The 20,911-nt window shown below is 55.2% G+C and overlaps 2 protein-coding genes across 4 annotated transcripts in view; one reads left to right on the plus strand and one right to left on the minus strand.

Moving 5' to 3' along the window:
- The window catches only part of LOC116432953 (uncharacterized), a 29,368-nt gene extending 15,276 nt beyond the window's left edge, over positions 1–14,092 (minus strand). The window contains exons 1-6 of one of the 2 annotated variants that reach the window (XM_076366153.1): positions 14,005–14,092; positions 3,472–4,493; positions 3,107–3,373; positions 2,685–3,002; positions 1,905–2,590; positions 1,337–1,825 (exon numbers count right to left, since the gene is read on the minus strand). In XM_076366153.1, the coding sequence (XP_076222268.1) occupies positions 1,337–1,825; positions 1,905–2,590; positions 2,685–3,002; positions 3,107–3,373; positions 3,472–4,464 (2,753 nt within the window). In that variant the 5' untranslated portion in view covers positions 4,465–4,493; positions 14,005–14,092. Of the gene's footprint in view, positions 1–1,336; positions 1,826–1,904; positions 2,591–2,684; positions 3,003–3,106; positions 3,377–3,471; positions 4,494–14,004 lie in introns of both variants that reach the window. The other variant, XM_076366120.1, reaches the window with a different exon arrangement.
- Positions 14,093–14,726: 634 nt separating this feature from the next.
- Positions 14,727–20,911, plus strand: part of tio (zinc finger domain-containing protein tiptop) — a 72,549-nt gene continuing 66,364 nt past the window's right edge. The window contains exons 1-2 of one of the 2 annotated variants that reach the window (XM_076365824.1): positions 14,727–14,898; positions 16,000–16,712. In XM_076365824.1, coding sequence (XP_076221939.1) covers positions 16,673–16,712 — 40 coding nt within the window. In that variant the 5' untranslated portion in view covers positions 14,727–14,898; positions 16,000–16,672. Of the gene's footprint in view, positions 14,899–15,511; positions 15,548–15,999; positions 16,713–20,911 lie in introns of those variants that run through there. The other variant, XM_076365826.1, reaches the window with a different exon arrangement.

Raw genomic sequence — 20,911 nt, forward strand, 5'->3', positions numbered from 1 at the left:
CACCGAATACGTATTTCCGTGGCTCGTTTCGAGCATCCGTTCAACGTTTCAGCGGTCGGCGACGTCGTTTCGCGCGTCTCCTACCACCGACTTCTGAAATCCTCGGAGCAGCGCTACCTAAACTATGCATCGCGTCGCGTCGCGTCGGTTACTTTGCGCCCTCCCTCCCCCCCGCCGGGTACGCGAGCTCCTCCTCGAATCGCGTCCAATCGAATCGGTGTATCGGTGGGATTCTTTCCGCGGAGGCGACCGAGCACGCTGCCCGCGCCTGTTATTTCACTAGTATATCGAAGCATTAACGCGCACGGGATTCTATTTGCATACGTTAGTATTAGAGAGTCGTAGAACGTGCACTTGCACGGACCATAATGCAGGCCCGTTAAATACTAGAATGACCCGTGGGGCTTACGGGCCGCTATGAGATGTTAATACGAGCCGGTGGCAAAGAGCGAAGTCGCTTCCTCCTGGTTGCTGCGTCCACCCTTTCCGCCCCTTCTTCCCTTCGAACCTTCCTCCATTTCGCCGCTCCCTCTTTCTTCCGTTCGGAGTTTTCTCTGTTCCATCGGAACCCTTTTCCCCTCGTAGGAAACTCGTACCCACCAGCGATTCGCTCTTTTTGGTTCCCTCCCCTCCTCGGCCGGGCCACGGATACGGTCTTTTATTTTATAGTTATGCAGCGAGGACACTTTTACTACGACCGCGCGAACGTTTCGTGGTTTCTGTCCGCGACGCCGGCTTTTATTGTTCCTCACTTTTTATCCCCGAAACGCGTGCCTTTCCACCGAAAGACGGAGATCGGCACGGCGGAGAGCGAGCCCGCGCGGTTCTCGACCGTTACAATGCGAGAACGTAGAAAGGCGAAAACTGCGGTTGTCCGTTGCGCCGCGATGCTTGACGCATTCACGGAGCTGGTAAATCCGAGCGAAGACGGAACGCGAGATCCGCGAGACGTTCGAAGGCAAGAGCCGTTTCGTAAGAGCCGCGGTCACGGGCCGTTCGATGCACCCGATCCACGATCGATGCGGCGCGATTGCAGCTAACCGGAAATCTCATGATAAATACGGTCCTTTCGTTGGCCGTATAACGCGGCGAGTTTTCTACGCTAAAACCCATTGTTGTCACGACACGATGTTCGCTATACGTCACGCGACCCGTCCGGCGGTTCCGTGCACGAAGAACGTGCCCAGGCAATTACTTTTACGCGCCATTCGCGAGCGATCGTTTAAAATTATTAATCGACCGATAATTTTGTTCGTGTCGGGGAGACGGTTTCTCCCGGTTGTGAACGACGTTCGGAATAGAAATCGTGAAACGGCGGGACGAACGGGATACTCACTTCGTGTAGAAAGCGTCGTTGCACTCGGAACAGACGAAGCTGCGTTTCCGGGCCGATTCGTTCGGCCATGCCGACGGCGTCGAGCCCGTGCACGCTTTCAGATGAGCGTTCAGGTCTGATCTTCTGGTGAAAGAGGCCGAACACTTGGCGCACGGAAACGGACGTTCCCCCGTGTGGCTTCTGATGTGGTTCCGCAAGGATACTTTGGCGAACGTCTTCTTGCAAACGGGGCAGGAATATTTCGGTAACGATTTCCCGTGCTCCGGCTCCTCGTCGTTATCCTTTCGAACGATCCCGGCGTGAAGAGCTTCGTGAAAGATGAATTCCGCTCGCGAATCCGTTGAGAAACTACAGCTGCCGCATTTCCATTCGTCCGTGACGGCTGCCGTCCTCGCCGCGTTTAATTTGTTATCGCCCCGACAGTTGTTCTCCCTCGTGTGTCTCGTCACGTCTTGCGAAAGGGCAAAAAGCATGCCGCATTTGGGACACCTGCGCAAAAAACATCGATTATCCCCTGTTTCGCGTGACGCGATCTATCCGGTTCCGTCCAGCATCGCCGGGAGCTTACCTGTGACACACCTCGGGATGTTCGCGCAGAAGATGCTGCTTGTGCTCCGACAAATTGGCCTGCTTCCCCCCGCAACGGGTGCACTGCCGAGTCGTGCTCGCCGTCGAATCTTCGCTGTACTTGCGGGCCTTCACCGTCTCCTTGTGACTGGAGGTTCTCCGATGCAACACCGCCTCCTGAGCGGTCGCGAAATTCATCGAACAGAACGAGCAGAAATAGGGGGTGGGCAGCCGGGTCGAGTCGTCCGCCTCGCGTTCCGCCTTCGCGTCGGGTGCCGCGTTAGGTGCCGCGCTGGGCCCCGCGATCGGTCCCGAGCCTGGTTCCGTGCTGGGCCCCGCGTCGGCTTTCGCGTCGTGCCGACTCAACTGGTGACGCTGAAGAGCCACCAGGGACCGCACGATTTGCGGGCACAGGTCGCATTTGATTCGCCGCTGATACGCATCGGACGCGGTGAAACTTTCCTCGTGACCGGTTTCCTTCGCGTGTAATCTCAGCTGCAAATTATATCGGAACCGGCCATCGCAGCCGGGACAAGTTAACGCTCGTTGACGACCGATCACCACCGGCACGGACCCGTTCATCATCGACACGACGTCGCGATGGCTCGTGCTCGACAAGTGGGCATCCATCGCCTCGTTCTCGTCGCACCAAAAATCGCACGGGGTGCACGTGTAGCTGCCGCCGATCTGGAAAACCGACGAGGACGATAAAAGTCGAGCGTGCTGCACGGTCGAATAACACGCGTTAAATCGAAACGAACGGGAACGAGGTAGATACAACCTGCTCGAGAGTGTTTGCGTGAAGATCGGATCGCCAATGAAGCAGAAACGTTTCCTCCGTATTGCAATAAAACCGGCAAGAGGAACACTGAAAGGGACACTGCCGAACCACATTCGCCATATTTTCCAGTAAAAAGCGACGGGCTCGTGGCCCGCGAGGATTTACGCCCGCGACGCGGCAGTGATAATGAGAGAGCAAATGCTTGCCCATTTGCGCCCTCCTCACTCGAGCGTGGCACATCTCGCAGCTCAGAATTTCCTTTTCCCTTCTCCTCGAATTCTTCTTCACCTCTTTCGCCTCCGATGTTTCCTTGATTTTCTGTCGATGATCGGTCAGTCGAGCAAATCGATTAGCGGAACGATTAACTAATCACCGGCTAACGGGAACTTATCAAGATTAAACGACAACACAGCGATAATTACCTGTGTGCGCGTCGACGTTTTCCGCGGCGGATGCAAACTAGCGATGCGAGACTGCGGAAAAACACCGTCCAACTCGCGGATGCTTCTTCTGGCGTGCAAATCGGACAAAAGATGCCTGTTGTAGACCAATCGGGAGGCAAGTTTCCTACCGCAAGGACTGCACCAATATCCCGATTCGATATCCGTTTGCGCTCCCGGTACCCATTTCCCCCGCGTGTGTCCTGGCGGCGGTTGTCCGGCGTTGCTCTTGGCTTCGTAGTCCTCGATCTTCTGAAACAGAGTATTCGATAGATTGTTTTCGCCGAACGGAATCAACCGGGACGATTCGGTTATCCGTCATCGTCCGGTCTCGATTCCCGACGAACCTGAGAGCTCTCGGTTGGCCGCCATTTTCCGCCGGTATAAGTCGGCGGTGGATGTTCTTGATGTTCCTCGTCCGGCTCTACATCGTCGTCGTGAAGTTGAGACATATTTTGGGGCAGATCGTTCAATCCGGGTTTCCATTTGCCGCCGGTATGGCCACGCGGCGGGCGTTCACGATCCTCCCCGTCCTCGGACTCTGAATAAGAATCTTCCTCCCCTAAATCTTCCTCCAAAGTATCGTCGTCCGATTCGTCGTCCTGCTGGTATTCGAACTCGTACCTCGGCAACTCCTTGTTCTCGTTGTTCGACACCAACTCGGCGAGTATCGTGTCCTCCAGCCAAGTTTGATGAACTTGCTCGATCCTCTGCGTCTCCTCTTGTCGCTTCCTGTCCGTCTGCTTAGACTCGTGAGACGTCATCAAGCTCTCCAAAGAGTTTTCCGGCTCGTGCTTGGTCGGGAACGCGCCGCCCTCGATGCTCGCGCCGACATGGCTCATCGACTGGTTTAATTTGTTCCGACTGCTCGTAACCGTGGACTTACCGGACGCGGAAGTGACGATATCGGGAAAACCGACCAGCGACGAGATACAGAGGTGTTCTGTCGGATCGTCGAGCTCCGAGACACCGGGCAGCATACTGTGAAGCTTCTCCTTCGCCGCTGATTCCTCCGCGGCGTCCGCGTGCATTTTCTGGCCCTTTTTCCGCTTCTCATCTTTCTTGAATTTCCTGCTCTCGTCCAGCAACGCGGACGTTCGTCGGGGATTCGACTTGGTGCTGCTTCGCAATTCCAACGAGCTGAAGAACGCGTCCGCGTTCAGTATTTCGGGGTAGGAGACGGTGGTCGGCGTGGTCGGCGACACGCGAGCCGCTTCGTTCTTGTCGTCCGGTGGACGACACCCGGACTGACGGTGCCGAACGTAATTCTCGAGACCGTGTACCGTCAGATGACACTTGATGCAAAAGTGCGTGTCGTCGTCGTCCTCGTAACTCTCCATCGGTCAGCCGTGATCGCGCGCTGGCCAATCTGAAAGAAATCGCATGCTCACGCGGTTTTTCCATTTGCTACGCGTTATTAATCCGTTCAGTCGGAAGGCGACCAACGAAGAAGAAACGGGAGAGAATATCCAAGGTGTCTCGCGTTTCGACGCCTCCGTCGAAGTTTGTCTCGCCGCGCGCCGGCTCGACGCGAAACTTCCCCGGGACGAGCTATCGGCGCGAACAAACTTTGGCAAAAAGTTCCCTCGGAGGGAACGGAAACGCCAGCGTGCGTGCGAACGTGCGTTCGTTCGTTCGTTCGTTTATTCGTTCGTTTGTTTGTTCGTTTGTTTGTTCGTTCGTAACACGCGTCGCCGAATTCGGCGGGACATCGAACAAGCCTAAGTTTGGTTTACGAATTCTGGGAGATTTATGAGATAAGCGACGCGCGTCGAGCGCAAAGGGCAGCGCATCGCGCGAGCGTTAGCGAACCGCGCCGGGCAAATTGAAGGTCCGATATTCGCGGAACAGAAGGGAAACAAGTTGACGCTTCGTACGAACTAGGGGTAGGAAGATCGGTCGATGCCGCTTGGCCGTTATTCGGACGACGACACTTCGCCTCCCAGTCCTGGCCGACCCTCCGCCGCCCTCCGCCAACGTCCCCGCCGGCCCCGCCGCTGCCCTCCGCCGTCCTCCCCAGCCCGTTACCCACCCCTGCTTACTTCCAACCATCCACCGCCACCCTCCTCCCCTCGCCATTGCCCTCCCGCCCGGACACCCTCCGCTACCTCTACCCCCTGCCTTGTTGCGCCCTTTCCGTTTCCCCTTTCCGAAGTCTGCGAACCGGCAGCGACCTCGTGGCTCCGTCTCCCTACATACCCTGTCTTGTCTCTCTTCTTCCTCTTTCTCTTTTCTCTGTTCCTCCGGCCGTTTCTCCGTCTCTTTCTCATCCTGTTCGTCGAAATCTCCCTTTCCTCTCCTCGCCCGTCTCTCCTTCCCGTCTTATTAAACGGAGAAAACTACCAAATGAGATTTCCATCCGGCTCGAAACACGCTCCTCGCAACCCGATCGCTTAACACGCGAATCCAGCCGGATCGTTTACATTTGACGTGACTCGAAAATTTTATTCGCGACGCGAGAAATACCGGAACTCCGAAATTATCCGTGAGATCTGGCTCCGTGACGGATGAAGGGGTGTCGATCCGCGTCGTCCCTGTCAACGGCGGACAAACGCATCGCCGCCGTGGAACGTCAGGGAACGGTCCAGGGGAACCTGATTTCTCGATGTCTCGGCAGTCTTCAAATTTTCATCGAATCGAGTTTCACTCCCTCCTCCTGCCGACGCTCGTACGAAACGTCGCGCCGGGGGAGGCGTTTCCGCCGAGCATCGTCGAATATCGGCACATCACGCGATCGGAGTGTTCGTTAAGCGGGGTATGCTACGCGAACAAACAAGCACAGACGGGGCGGAACAAACGCGAGCCAATTAAGCGTGGAACGGTCGTAGTAAATTAAATATTTGCCAAGTAAGGGTACGCGCTCCGATAACGATATTAATTATTGTATCGTCTTGTAGGACACGCGCGGGAAAAAACACGGACAATGGTAGGAACGATCACCGAGCTAGAAGAACGGAACTAAATCGAGTGGACAGATCCGTCGAGATTTACGAGCGTTTCACAGGAAAAACAAGAAAGCCCGTTAATTGGCTGGCGGTCGTGGACAGAATTGAGACGTCGATACGTCAATATAATATCCAACTGTGACGCATCGCGCGGAGAGCAGCCAGCTAACCGATGGTCGCGTTAACGTTGATCGACGATCACCGATGACTAATCCCTTATTACCTTTCCCACCGCGGAAAAAGCAGAGCGCACCTGCTACCAAGGAGACGCCGTTTTCCCTTCGATTCTCGATTAGGAAGAACCGGACGCGAGTTACGCGTCGAGAGGACCGAGAATCGGGAAGCGAGCAGCGGGATGCGAAATGCGAGGTCGCTTTGCGATCTAACCGCGGTTACGAGAAGGCGGCACAGCCGCCGAAGGAAGGGGAGGGATGGACGGATACTTGTTGAACGCACGAACTAGACGAATTCCCTCTGTTCCGATGCCACGCGAGGCTAAATTAACGCGCGAATATCCTACGCTCGAGCGGATCGGACACCGCGACGTCGCTACGCTGGGACAATTTCCAGAGCGTCTCGCATGGAATGGAACAAAGACGAAAGAACGACGGGTTTCAGCTCGGGACCGAGATCGATCCGAGGCTTTCGCATCGACGCCTTTCGACGAATCTTGTCGACGACGCTCGTCTCTCGCCACGGCGATCCGCGAACTCGCGAATATTCGATACCCGCGGAACGAAATACGAAACGTTCCCATCGAGAAGCGACAGCCCCGATCGGTGTCGCTAATCCGATCGAAATGGTCGAGGGTTTCGCGTCCCCTTCGTTCCTCCGTATCAACCGCAATTAACGATAATCAGCGCTCTGACCCTCGCCTACCAATTCAACCGATAGACTATACCCTTCTCGCTCCGGTTTCCCGGCAAAATCGATGTTCGAAAAACGAACCGGTACAGTTTTAAAACGAACCACGGCCACTCCGATGTCGATTGGAAACGCTGAACAGGCCGCGACTCCGACACCCACGGATCCTCTTGACCGTTTTCCACCCTGGACTTTTCGTCTTCGCGTATCCCCCCTAAATCGTTGAAGATCGGTTCGCGTTCCGAACCCGTCAGATCTCCCGATAAGCGCGATTTCCCTCGGATCGTTTATTTTTAGGAAATATCCATCGTCGAACGCCGATACGACGCGATCGAGCTTCGCGACTCGGGAGTCCGAAAAGCATAGGCGACGAGGTAGACGAGGTAAGCGAGGTAGTCGAGGTAGCCACGGAGCGAGCGTCCGAGAGATAGGTACCGTGCGAAGAGGTGGAGTACGGTCTAGAAGGGAGATGGACCGGAGGTAGACGCAGGGGGATGCAAGGTCCGGGGAATATTGAGCCGCTCCGTTAATGTTTATAACGACGTTAGACGTTGGTGTCCCCGGTAGCGCGCGTGTAGGTGTATAGATGCTACGGGATAGCTAGGTGGCTTCGCCTACCCTCTAGCGTAGCCTCTGCTTCCTCCCTTCCCACCCTTTACATCCGCATCTCTCATTCCCCCTTATTATCCCTCGCGCTCGGCCTCTCGGTTCGTCCTTTCGTATCTTCTCCTTTTCCTTCTGTTTCCCCTTCTCTCTTTCTCCGCGTTCGTGTGTGCAAGCCCTCGCTCCCTCTCGGTCAGTCGCCTTGTTTCCGTACCTCGTTCTCTTTCCCAGCGGTGGCATACAACGGTAGTGGTAACAACGGTAGCAGCCGAGCTAGAAGTAGAGGCAGAGGCAGAGGCAGAGGCAGAGGCAGAAGCAACGGCAGGACAGGAACTGACATAAGCGCACGAGTGTGTATGTAGAGCACGTACTCGGGGGCTCTCCAGTTCGACGGAGTAGGTGGAGGCGGGTGGTTGGGTGGTCGTGGAGACCTCTCGGTCGAGAGTATGGGTTGTGGGTGGTGAACGGGTGGATATAGCGCGGAGGGTGAGTATGTCGGTGGGTCGAGGAAGAGGAGAAGGGGAGGGCTGCATCCTAGCAATGGGACGAGGGAGCCTCTGTCTAATCGATGCCGCGGCGGTGCGCGCTCGCCCCGCTGGCTATTACGCACCTTAATGTCCTTTTCCCTCGCCTCCTCCCCGCGCCAACCACCCTCGCCTCTTCCTCCTCTTCCACCTTCGACGCCGCTATCCCCTCGACTGCTCCGCTGCCTCGTTGCCTCGCTGCCTCGCCACCTTCCTCGTCTCGCCTGTCTTTCTTCCGTTCCTGCCTCTCTTTCTTCCCAGAGCGGGACTCCGCGAGCTCTTTCTCCTTCCTTTCTCCTTTCCGGCAGCTTCCTCTCGGCCACGTTTCCCTCTTTCTCTCGCTACCTCGTTCGCTCGAACACCGAGAGGCGGCCATGACACGTGTCAATCTACCGCAGACGCCCGATCGATACCGACGGACCTCGGCTTCTCTCTGCGCTCCTCCACCTCTTTCTTCGCCCTATCGTCGACAACCACCCCATCCTCGTCCACCTAACCATCCCCATGCCACATCACCCATCCACCCGTCCACCCGTCCACCCACGCCCGTACCCGCGCCCGCACCCTATCCCCTCCTGCCCCCAGACCTCCTCTACCACCGCCTCAACCTCCGGCTCTCGCCCACCCTTACGACCGCGCTCCGTACTCCCTATACCGAACCTTCTACGAATGCTGCCGCTGCTATACGCATCGACGCGCGAACCCTCGACCCGTGCCGCGCGAGGCCTGCAAAGCTCGCCGGGAGTATCGCCTCTACTTCTCTTCCCGCGACAAACGAGATTTCGTTTTCCAGCAACCGGCCAATTGCGCGCCGGCCGCCGTATCACCGACGACGACTCTGCTTTTCCACGCTCTCCACGACGACCCCTATATACTCGCTCCGTCAAACCCGACGTCCATCGGGCTACCGCGTCCCTAACGGCCGCGAAACCTCTTTCGACTTTGAACCGCCACCTTCCATCGAATCGAATGGAACTTCGATGAAACGCCGGTGTACACATTTCGCTCCTTTCTTCCGCGGCGATACCGATCTTTCGGTCACGATCCGACCGGACTCGCCCCTTTCGAATCCACGGCTTTCATTTATCCGTGTTCTCAGAGCCGTTGGATCGTTGTTAATTGTTGTTCGCAACGAGGCACACTCGGCGAACGCGACACGCCGAACGTATTCGATTCGTATTCGCCGAGCATTTCATTATCTCGATCGCACGATCGAATATTTTTCCCTGTTATCTGCCGCGTAAGGTATCGATAGCGGGGTTCGCCGACCATTCGTCCGCGATTTCTCACATTCTCGATACAAGGTAAAATTCACGGATCGACCCGAAAACATTTCGTTACGTTAGAAACGCGGCAAGTTTATCGAGGTCGTAAACTTTCAACGAGCACGAAAATATGCGAGCACTACGGGGAAAGAACGTTAAAGTACGATCGTGCCCGTCTCTCGTCTCTCGTCTCTCGTCTCTCGTCTCGTACCGCGGCTCGTTTCCACGGACATTGATGTTTCGGAGCAAAGATACCAACCATCGCTCGAAATAATGCATCGGGAACCATCCCGAGATCCGTGGACTTTGATCGGTATGAAAAAAAGCAGGTGCGAGACCGACCGATAGGTTCGTAGCCGTGAGCGTGCGGCTGACCGTGGGGGTTCGCCTGCGATTTATCCATGTGAAAATACCCAAGGAATTATTTTCGAACGAGTCGAATCTGGTCAGCTGACTTCTCATCCGGTATCGGATCGTACTAATCGTCGACCGCCGTATTCGACGAGAGCTTCGGCTATTTTCGAAACCGTGAAGGTTACGTCGCTTCGGGCAGGGCTCGTTCCGCATTGCCCCCTCGAACGGTAGAAGTCTTCCCGCCTCTTCTCCCTTGGCCGTGCTCTTGCTCGCTTTCACTCGCTTTTCCTCGCCGTCCCTCCCAAACGCGAAAGCTGCATTTTTCAGAAAGGCCGACCGCGAGGACGACCTTTTTTACCCACCTCGTGAGAGAATTTGTCGAGGAAAGAGAACGTTGTCGCGGGTATTCGTTAAACGACTCGTACACTTGGAAGATGACTTTACGTCTAGCGGAACAGCGCAACGGCAAGAAGTCTTTCCCCAATTTACAGTGTCACAGTGTCGATCGATCGCGATCTTATCGACGAATAAGGAATCGGTGGTCGGAAACATTGGTAATCAGGAAATAACACCGACAGAAAATTAATGGAGGATAGATGAAAACCGATCCATCAGCCGCATTCTTCGAGTGATTCTATCCATCGAGTGATCCTCCGAATACTAAATATTTGGCGAAAACCGATCGCGTCTCGAAAACACTCTCGTATGCGGGATCTTTTTCTACGAATTTATGAACGCGGTGAATGAATCGTCGATAGTAAATCTACCTCGGGACGTCTACGTATCTGTGCATTCTCCGCGACTTAACGTTATGCCTGTAGTTTTATGACTCACCTTGTTTATCCGCGACTCGGTTCTAAAAGCGAAAAAGAACACGCACGATCTCCGAACGTCGCATTCCAAGGGAATTCGGCTACGATTCGGAGTAAAACTTTCTCTCCCGTTTTTCGATGTTTGCCGAATTATACAATCCGTGTAACGGTAATCGCTCGATCATCCTTCTCGGGAGTCTCGCGCGTCGAGGACGCAGCGTTCGCCGAGAGACGATTTGACGCGCGGGAACGCCGTGAAACCGTACGACAGGATCGTTTTCGGATCACGGGAAACGGCGGTTCCGGTTTTAATCGACTTATTCGACACGGTGACGTCGGCGAAACGACTCGGCGACATTCGTCGTTCATCGTTCGAACGTTACACGGCCGTCGTGTGTTTTTGGGCGAGTACGTATGGAAATTTCGGAACGTCGAGGAATCGTCTCGAGATCGATGGTGCCGGCGCAATAGATAGTCGAGGAAAGCGGTGTGCAGCACTTTATTTTACGAGGTGCACTTATTTCGGGTCTCGCGGGGAGCTGACGGTACAAAACGAGCAAACGTATACAATGGACTTGTGCGCTGACCCACATTGTCGTTGCATAACGGGACATCTTTCGAAATATTCGCAAGTTTAGTGCCTCCGGTCTCGTCCACCGACGACGGGAACGCTCGTAAAAGGAACCCCCGCAGTCACCGAGAGACACAAACGCAACTGACGCGAACCACGCGCGCACCAAACCGTTTTTCGGTTCTACTAACTGTCTCGACACTTCTCTCTTTCTCTCTTTCTCTTTCCCTCTTTCTTTTTCTCTCTCTCTCTCTCTCTTTTCTTTCTCCCCGTCCCCGTGATCGTCTTGATCCACAGACGAGAAAAAAGAGAGTTATATTCATCGAGAAGCTTGGCTCTACTAGAAGAAGAAACATGGGAAATTCCTCGAACCGGTCCGCGATCGTCGAATCGCGGTATCTCGAGGGCTCGGTAATTGACGAAAAATGTTTGGTGGTCCGAAACTGTGCAACCGAAATACGCCTCCTCCGACACGCAACCCCGCCGCTGCTCGGGGACCCTTTTTTTCCCTAAACTTTTGTGCGGCATAACGATTCTCGATGGCGCATCGCGATAAGTTGGAATCTTCTTTAACGTGGCCTCTAGAAACGGGGAGAAGATCCAGCTACCGGTAAAACCACTCGATGGGAACGTCACCTAATAAACGATCTCGTAAACGTCGGGCCGCGAATGTCGCCGGCGTTGAATTGGCCTGACGCGCGTAGAAACGACACGATCGCTTCGCGACCCCAGAACAAAAACGGCGCCGCAATCGTCGAAATAAAATACTCTTTATGACAGTCGCCGCCGCTCCGAAGCCCCGGCACCATTGGCGTAAAACTCGAGCGTGACGATCGTCGCGGATAGCCGGCGTGTCCCGAGAATCGAGAAAATTCCTTCAAAGCGAAGACGATCCGAATACGCGTTACTAAATTAAAAGGGAAATACTCGAAAGTAACGCGCGCCGTTCTGCCAATCGTGGCTATCGCTAATGCGAATATTCACGAGCGGGAGACGTTTGCGCAATTGCGGTTCGCCTCGCGATTGTCTGGCACACGGAGAATTCCTCGGATCGAAACCAAAAACGAAGCGGTATTTTCGTCTCGAATCCGTCTCGAGGCTGTCTCGAGTCCGTCTCTCACGCTTAATGTCTACAATTTGAAGTAACGATGAATAATTAACGAAAGAATTTCATGGTGTTGTAGCGAACGAAGCTGCCGGATTCGATGAGTCATCGGCACGCCCCCCGAACAGAGACAGCTATACCAAGATCCACTGAATTTTACGGACGAATCGAACGCGAGAAACGCCTCGGAGCTCGACTCGCCGATCCGTCGATCTCCCCGTGCGTCTGCCGATGGTAAAAGTCGGATGCCGATCAAACGTCGGGCGACACATCGAAAACAGGATTCTCCTCGGAGAATCCAGCGAATGTCGTTTAATAGGAAAGTGTGTCGAGTCGCGGCGAAACTTGTAAAAAGTGCAAGGAAACGAGGCTTTCCTCGGGATCGCGTATATCGGTACCGCAAGGAGTACCGGGGGATGGCTCTCACGAAGGACGAACGGTGAGGTGGCAGTAAATCGGGCGTCGGTGCAGTTTTAATTGACAGGAATGTTTAGCGGTAATGAACGCAAGGTGGAACGAGCCGGATAAGTTCGAGGTAGGAACAGAGGAGAGCCACGACCACGATACCAACGCCGACGACAACGGTGGCGACCGTAGCGATGGTAGCGGCAGTGGCGGCGGCGATACTGGCAGCATCGGTAGCAGCCACGACAGAAGAGGAACAGCGCGGCAGCGGGGCCGCGACTAGATAGAGACGCAGCGGCAAAAGCATAAACATCCCGATGCTGGCAGTGGTGGTGACGGCGGCGGCGGTGGCGGCAGCGGCAGCGGCAGCGACGGCGGCGGCGGGGGCAGCGCGCACGTTCCACACCGTGGGCGTCGCCATCGCGTTCCTACCACGACGGCAGGGGTGTTCTATGACGCTATAGATCATGCGGGCTCCGCCTGGTAGGCGGGCACAACCTGGTAGTTGGTACGCCAGTGCCCCTCTCCCCTCGGCACCGCCGGCCTTGCCAGCGCCACCACCGGTGCCCGCCAAAACGAGATCCGCTCACCGACTATCCACAAACTGACCAACTCGTATCCTTCGACCTCCATTCGATTCTTTTCCGACTCGAATCTTCGTCCGAAATTATCGTAAAGCAGTCCGCCGCGCGTAATGCTCGTCCCCGGCACCGTGACGAATCGAGAAGTCGCTCGGGAAACATCGATACCACGCTCCAGAATCTGACAATCCTCGTCACGCCGCTCTTTCGGTCCTTTCTCTCGAAATATTACGCGACTCGTGTATTCTTTTCCTAACGATTCGACGATTCGCAGTACCGAAACGATCGAACTTGAACGTCGAACGGTCCCGCCCACTTGACGATCTACGTCGATCGCGCGCCCAAGGGCGGTAAGACGAATTACTCGATCGCTCATCCGTATTCGTCGTCCAACTTTCATTTGCGACGCGTATCGGAACGGATCGAGAAGAAAACGGCGTTTCATTTTGAAACTCCCGCGTCGATCGTCTCACGATCGGCAGCGACTGCGCGTACTCTCGTTCATCGCGATCTCGATTAACTTGAAATGTTCTTAATCAATTTCTATTAGTAGAATTATTCCGCGGGATGTCTTTTACATTTATTGCGGCCCTCGTTAGGTCTATCGACTCGCCGATAAGCGCGTCGGAAACGCGGCACCGGTTCGTAAGTCGACGTCAGAGGGGCGGTAGAACTACGTTTCGTTCGAGTGATTAAAAACAATTTACTGGAACGTACGGAACAGTTTTCGTCCGTGATTTTGAGGTTAGCTTCTAATTTCGCGAGGTATTCGAGCAATTGCCAATAGTTTTCAGTGTACTCGAGTATTCCGGTCGCGTACGGTTAGGATTTGATGTGATTGTCGAACTTACCACGATTGGAGGGACGTCCGATGGCCGTACAGGGTCGAAAATTTCGAGAAACTCGCAGGTGGTGCTTCGCGACGCCGTAGTACGGTAGTACGAAATCACCGTGGGCAGCGCCTCTGGTGGCGGGAAGAAAAATTATAAGAACGAAACGGTTCGGTTACCCCCTCCTGCGCGATGTACCGGGGCCGACGAGGTTGGGGGCCCCGCCTCCTTTTTCGACCACCTCTCGTGCGCGCGAGCGCAACCTCAGTCCCCCGGGCCCATCGACGAACTTTCGTTGCGCCTTTCCGGTCTCGTTGTCTTTGCGTTCCGTGCGATATTTTTCGTATGGGGGAAACGCGTCCGCGAGTATCGCGGTGCGATCGTCGCGTAGAAGACCGGCAATCGCTCGGCCGTTGTTCTCGTCGATCAAATCCTCCTACGATCGGAGGGAACCGACAGTTCCGGGTCGTGTGATTCCATCCGGATCTCGGCCGTGCCGCTTCCTCGACCATTTCCCTCGGCTGTTTACCCGCCGATTAATTAATTTCTTTTTTTTTTTCGAAACCGTCGCGTTCCTCCCCACCCTTGGAATCGGTATCGGCTCGGTGTCGTTCGGTTTCGTTCCGTTTCAGTCTCGCGGAGTGCAGGTACGCGTCGTGCATGCGAACGTTTTCGCGAACGCAAAGTGTGCAGCGAAAGAAGAAACGGCGAACGAGACGGAACGAGTGCGCGAGAGGCAAAGGAGAGCAAGGAAGAGCGGGCAAACGAGGAAACGAGAACGAGTGGCGGAGACGAGAGGGAAAGAGGACTACTACTCCTGGGGCCCCCCACCATGCGGCCTGCCGCCGCGACGCCAGTCCGTAGTCAGTCAGCGCTGGACCGCCGCCCGCTCGATTTCGCGATCCACGAACGACGGTAGCCACCACTTCCACCTCTACCTCCTCCTCCACCTTCGCTTCTTTCCTCTCTATCTTGTTCTCGTTTCTCGCCCTCTACCCCTGTATTCTTAGCCAACCTTCTTTAAGTCTCTCTCTCCATCACTCTCTCTCTCTCTCTCTCTCTGTCCCTTATCCTCTTTGTCTTTCTTTAATCACTCTCTCTCTCTCTCTTCTCCTCCCTCTCTTCTTCTCCCTTTCTCTCCCTCTCGGTGTTTTCCGTCTCTGTCTTTTCCTCCGTTTCTCCTACACCCCTCGTATCTATCCGTCTATCGGTTTATCCGTATCTATCTTTGTCGATCTTTTTTTTTCACTCCGGTCTTTCTTCCTTTGTTACTCCGGGTTTACCCTTGCGCATTGAATCGGGCACTCAGATACATTAGAGACACGCGCGTAAACGCGATCGCGTACTAGTTCCATCTCGCTCTGCTAACTTTCTCCGCCTCTCTCCCTCTCTGCCTATCTCTCCGTGCGTTTCTCCGTCTCCGTGTCTCTCTGCGTCTCTCCGTCTGTTCGTCTCTCCGTCCGCCCCTCCCTACGCCGCGGGTCTTTTTCTCTCAGTCTCTCAGTGGTGTCTCTCCCCCCGTTTGTTGGCTTCTTTCATTTTTGTTCTCCGCAACGAGGTTTCGGTAGCCCCGTATACGTACGGCGGAGTGTCGTGCGCGCGTCTCGAGTGGATGCAAGGCGTCGTCGCGAGGCACGCGTCCCAGCAAGCGAAAACTCGAGCCGCGATTATCGAGATCCACGGTCGCAGGACGCGAGGATCGAATACTCCGTATCGGGGGCGACTCGTTCCTCCGTATCCGCGCGATAACAGAGCACCGAGGACCGCGTCGCGACGCGCCGCGGCGCAACCCGATCTAGGCAGGCGTCGTTGATCCCCTGCAGCTTCGAAGTGATCGTCGCGAGCCGACCAGCAGTGCCGACGTTCCGATTCAGATCGTGCCGGATTTGGTCTCGGTTGTGCAAACGGAGGAACGAACTGCTTCTGGAGCGTGCCGGAATTTCCCTCGCGACGCGCGTCTTTCGTCGAGCACGCCGCCGCGTTCTTACTCACCTTGTATCTTGGATCGTTCCGTAGGTGCGGCATACCCGATCCGACCGATGATCGTTTGTTCGAACGGGCCTGCGTCACGACGATTTTGAAACAGTGAGGCGCACGCCGAGTTTCCCGATCCAACGCCACGAGAAAACGAGCGCCGATGTGATCTGTCCGATCATCTCGATCGTGTACCGATCGTCTCGACCCTAACGAGTGAACCAGCTAGCCAGCGCAGCCGCGCATGGATCACGACGAACTGGAGGATTTTTGCGTTCGATCACAAGTGCTACCAGTGCGACGCTCCGATTCGATTCTCGATCCCGAGATCGCGAGGCCTTTCCGTTCCCTTCGTATACGATAGCCCGTAACAGTGTTTTCTCACGGTTAGTTGGTACGTATGTAGGTGCAGTTGCTTCTTCCGTCTAGAGAAACGATTAGGATGTCGCCACCGATCCTTGGAACACCGACGACACACGGATCCGGCGAACTCGCGATGAGGTAGTCAGTGCTCGTTGGACACGTGCAAGTGGGTGACTTTGTGTGCGCGGTGCAGGGAAACGTGGAACGGTTTCCCGCGGAAGATCTACCTAAGATCTTCCTGCGACGTCTTCGCGGGGCCACCGTCACATGTTTGGGATCCGATCCAAGGCTGCGTCTAAGGAGGGAAGACCTGGAGCCCGCACAGATCATCGAGCATTCCCGCAGGACGCAGATGCCCCGAAGGAAACAGCACGCTCCGCAACGTATGAAATGTGAGTCGAATTTTCATCCTTCCTAAATTTCGTTCGCCGATCTACGCGAACACGTCGTCGCAGGCCGCGATCGGTCCTCGATCCGCGCGCGTCTTCGCCGCCGCGATGCTTCTCTTCGATCGCGTCGAGGTCCGATCGCTGTCGATTCCGACAACGCGACGACGGAAAGAATACCGCGTGTCCCGACAACAATTCGGTCCAGTGACACCAGCGAATTTCACGAACGCGCGAGCACCTAGATACAAGTTCCCTCGACGGAACGGCGATTTTTACTCGGTCGAGATAGCCGACAATCGAGAGGTAAACGTCGTCGTTTCGCGACATCACTGGTTACCGCGAAAACATATGTGCAGTCGAAGCGCGTGTCGCTTTCGTGTGTAGGCACGGTCCGCGCCGCGATTAAGTTATTTTAGCGAGCGCGAAATATTCGCGGCGCGCGAATGAAACTCTCTCACGCGTTGATCGATTCCGAGGAACTTTCATCGGGGCTCGAGGAAAATTTCAACGATTCTGCGAACGTCGTCGAGCGAAACGCGTCTCGTTAATCGCTCCATTTGCGCGACGAACGCGACCGCGTTGGTCGTACGTGTGCACTTGCCGGTGGACCGATACGAATTCCGTTGGCCGAGCATTAGAAAAATTAGGATTTATATTCGATTTACTCCGCGGCGAAAAGAATTAATTTTCATCGTAATGAAGCGATTAGAACGATTAGAAAGCGGTGAAAATCCCGAGAAATTAGCCCGAAGAACGCGCCGAGAAACAACTGCGCGACCGGATTCTATAGAAGATCGGATCGGATCGAGCCCAACAGCGACGAATCGTTCGTCAAAGTTTTTTAAATATCGGCGAAAGAACGGCCGTGAAACGACGAGAGGAGTCCTGGCTTTGAAAGGTTGATGCGCGCCATGCTGCTTTTCCCACGTGGGGAAGCCATGAGGCGTAAACAAACTCGCCCCTGGTGGAGGACGCCATCTTGGTGAAGTTCTGCCGGAAACATTTACAATTCACTCAACTTGCCCTACCGAAACTCGGCCAAGCGCCGATAAATCTCGTTGTGCGCGCGCGCGCGCGGATGCTCGCAGCGTACATAAATCCACGGCAGTCTACGGAGTTTCGGCGCCGTAAACGCCACAGTTTTTCGCCAGCTTCCGCGGTGGCGGACTCGTCCGAGCTCCCGAGCGGCCGAGCTGCCGAACTACCCGAGTTTTCGATCGAATTCAAACGTTCCGACGTTGTCTTTGTCGATGAAACCCGCCGATCTTTTCGGATTCTCGTCTTTTTTCGACAAAGTACCACGCGAGAGGATGCTCCGACCGAATTCGCGGTCAGGATTCGATCATCTCGCTGATATCTCTTGACAGGGTCGCCTGGTGTAGCGGCCGAGTCGCGGCCGAGTTTCGGACGACACGCGACTCGGCCGCGATGAAGCCGTCAGCGAAAGTAGTCGCGAATAAGTTAACGAACAACAAAATCTGCTCCGCGAATCGATTAGCGTATCTCGCGCTAATTTCTCCGTTTAATTTACGATGTCCCGGTGAAAGGATTCGAGAAACACACTCGCGCGTCCATTCGTCGTACGAATCGATTCGACGTCTATCGGGAATACGCTCGTGCTGTGATCGCTATTCCGAGGAAGTTAATTAACAGTATATTACCGGGAAAAGATTGCCGCCGCGGCAACCTGTCGTTGTTGAAAAATACTTAATAAAATATCGACGAGATCCGTCCACGCGTATAGGAGGCGTACGAACGAATGCGAGAGAGATTGGTTTCGTTCGGCCGATCGATTAAACGTTGAGCGATCGATCGGACGAATGAATTTCGGTGCGGCGCGGCGCGGAGCGGAACAGCGGCGAGGCAAACGACGCGACGCACGGTTCACCGACTTTCCTTTTCGTTCGTCGGACGACCGAGGACTCGAAAACGCGTTAGACTAACGCGTCGTGTATTTGTCAGGAAATTCGTAGGCCGGCGCAACAGGTGCAGTTTAGAGGCGTCTTCTCGTCTCTGGGCATCCGAAAAACCGAACTCGTCTGCAATTCGATCTCCGGTATCTTTCGATCGACGCGTCTCAATCGGTCCGCGTCACGACGAAGTCTTTCCGAACGATAAGGAGAAAGCGTGGTCGCAACCGTTGACACCGGACCATCGTCGTCGGGACAGAGGGACTACCGATGATACGCGGCAGCGTACGACATCGACGGTCTTAGCGTCTTTTCGACTCGCGGCCGATCGACTCTCCTTTCCGAGAGTCGGAGAATTCGCGCCCGAGAGAAAGAGAGGCAATGTACATTCGATAGCGGCGCGCCGATTATAATAACGCGTCGGTGGGACTGGTGCGGAGAAGAGGATCTCGAGTTGGCTACCGGTTCGTGTTCGTGTCCGTGTTCGTGTTCGTTTCTCCGTAACTCGTGATCCACCGCTCCATTCATAAAGCAGGAAAAGTGCTCCGAGTCTGCGCACGCGCGTCCAAACGGCCGCCGTCCGTCTTTGCTACCAGATATTTTCGGAGGTCCGGAATTATAAAGCCAGCACGGCACTATATCGTCTTGTCCGCGAACGCCGCGAGACTCGTCGCGATATTCGCCGAAACCGGGATAACCGGACGAAAATGATCGATTCGCCGACAGACGCGCGCCTCGTTTATCCCAATGCCAAGCTACTTCGGTTCCCTATGACATATAGAACGGTTCGTTATTCGTCAAAAGAATTCCGATTCCCGTTACGATGTTCGCCTTTCGTCGTTAGTCGTTCGTGTCCAGTGGGTTTCCTGATTATCCGCGACGGCGGCTCGAATCGAAAACCCGTTCGAACTCGACGAGCTATCGGTTCCCGTGGAAAAGTCGGCCGAAATATGCAGCCGCGTTGCACGCGCCTGGAAACGGTGAAAACGACTTCGTAATCGTGAGATCAAGCCCGTCCGTCGCGGATCGCTCGATTCTCGAATGCCGCGGTCGATGCAGTGTTCGTGGCCTGTGGCCTGTGGCCTGTGGCCCCGGCCATGACGATTGTTTTTTAAAAAGGCGAGACCTTGAACGAACGAAACGGAGAACACGTTTTTCCCATGGACTTAGCCGCGCCGGCGGGGACGCCTGCGAACTGTGTACCAGCACGAAAAAATTTATGACGTCTCGCGCCGTTCTGGAAAGGACGCTGCAGGACACGCGCGGTGCACAGGCCCACGGACGGATGGATACCTGCCCCTAGCAGGGAGAAATTTCAGTGTCGATCCCGGTAAAAACCTTCGGCGATCCGTGGCAACCTACGCCTATTGCGCAAAACTTTCACCTCAAACAATGCCGACGCATTTTTGGGTCCCGAAGGCTCACTCCCCTGACGTCGTAAATCCTTCAACGCCGTGGAAAAGGCGGTGGGACCTTCGCTCGCTAGCTTTGGGACACCGGAAAACATGGAACCCGCATATGCCCGCCGACCGAACGACGAGCGGACTCCCGGCGACCGTTCCTCCAATCCCTTTTTCCCATCCATCGCTCGAGATTTTTCCTCCGTCCCGTCGAAACTCGCTGGAAACTTGGTCTCCTCGGTAGCCGTTGACGCGACGGCCACGGGGACTCGACAGATCGACGTCGAACGCAAACACGCTTTCGACACGTAACGAATTATCCATGCGTGAAAGATTCGAACTGGAGGTTTCCGCGTTGCTCGCGTACATCGAATCAGCTTTCTAATCGGCCACCATTATTTCCGGTGACCATGATTTACACGCGATACCGTATCGACGAGCAAATATGCCAAAAGCAGCATATCCGGAGATAAACGAGACACTTTGCCGACGAGTCTCGTCGTTTTCGTGTTTCGGTCTTTGCCCGCAACAATATTTCTCGGCCGACTCTCGAAACCGCTCGAACGCGACCGGTAAGCGTGACAGATGTCTGCCCGTGCCGGGATACGTATCTGGAGAATGCATATTTCGAAATTTTCGTTTCACCGCTTACAGTCGGCGCATCTGCTCCGTATCGCGCCGGACTCGATGTTGCTCGATTCGCAGCAGCCTCCTCGCAGATTCGATTTCTCGATTATTTCAACGCGCACTCTGCGAACGATCCGATCGGGGAGACAAGGATCGACGAAGCGTCGAGGCGAGATTGCGAGTCCGATGTCGGCGAACTAGACCCGCGGAGGAATCGGCACGCGCTCGAACGCGAGCGCGCGCACCCGCGTGCGCTCCTCCTGTC

Source organism: Nomia melanderi, chromosome 1, assembly GCF_051020985.1.
Source record: "Nomia melanderi isolate GNS246 chromosome 1, iyNomMela1, whole genome shotgun sequence".
NCBI lineage: Eukaryota > Metazoa > Arthropoda > Insecta > Hymenoptera > Halictidae > Nomia > Nomia melanderi.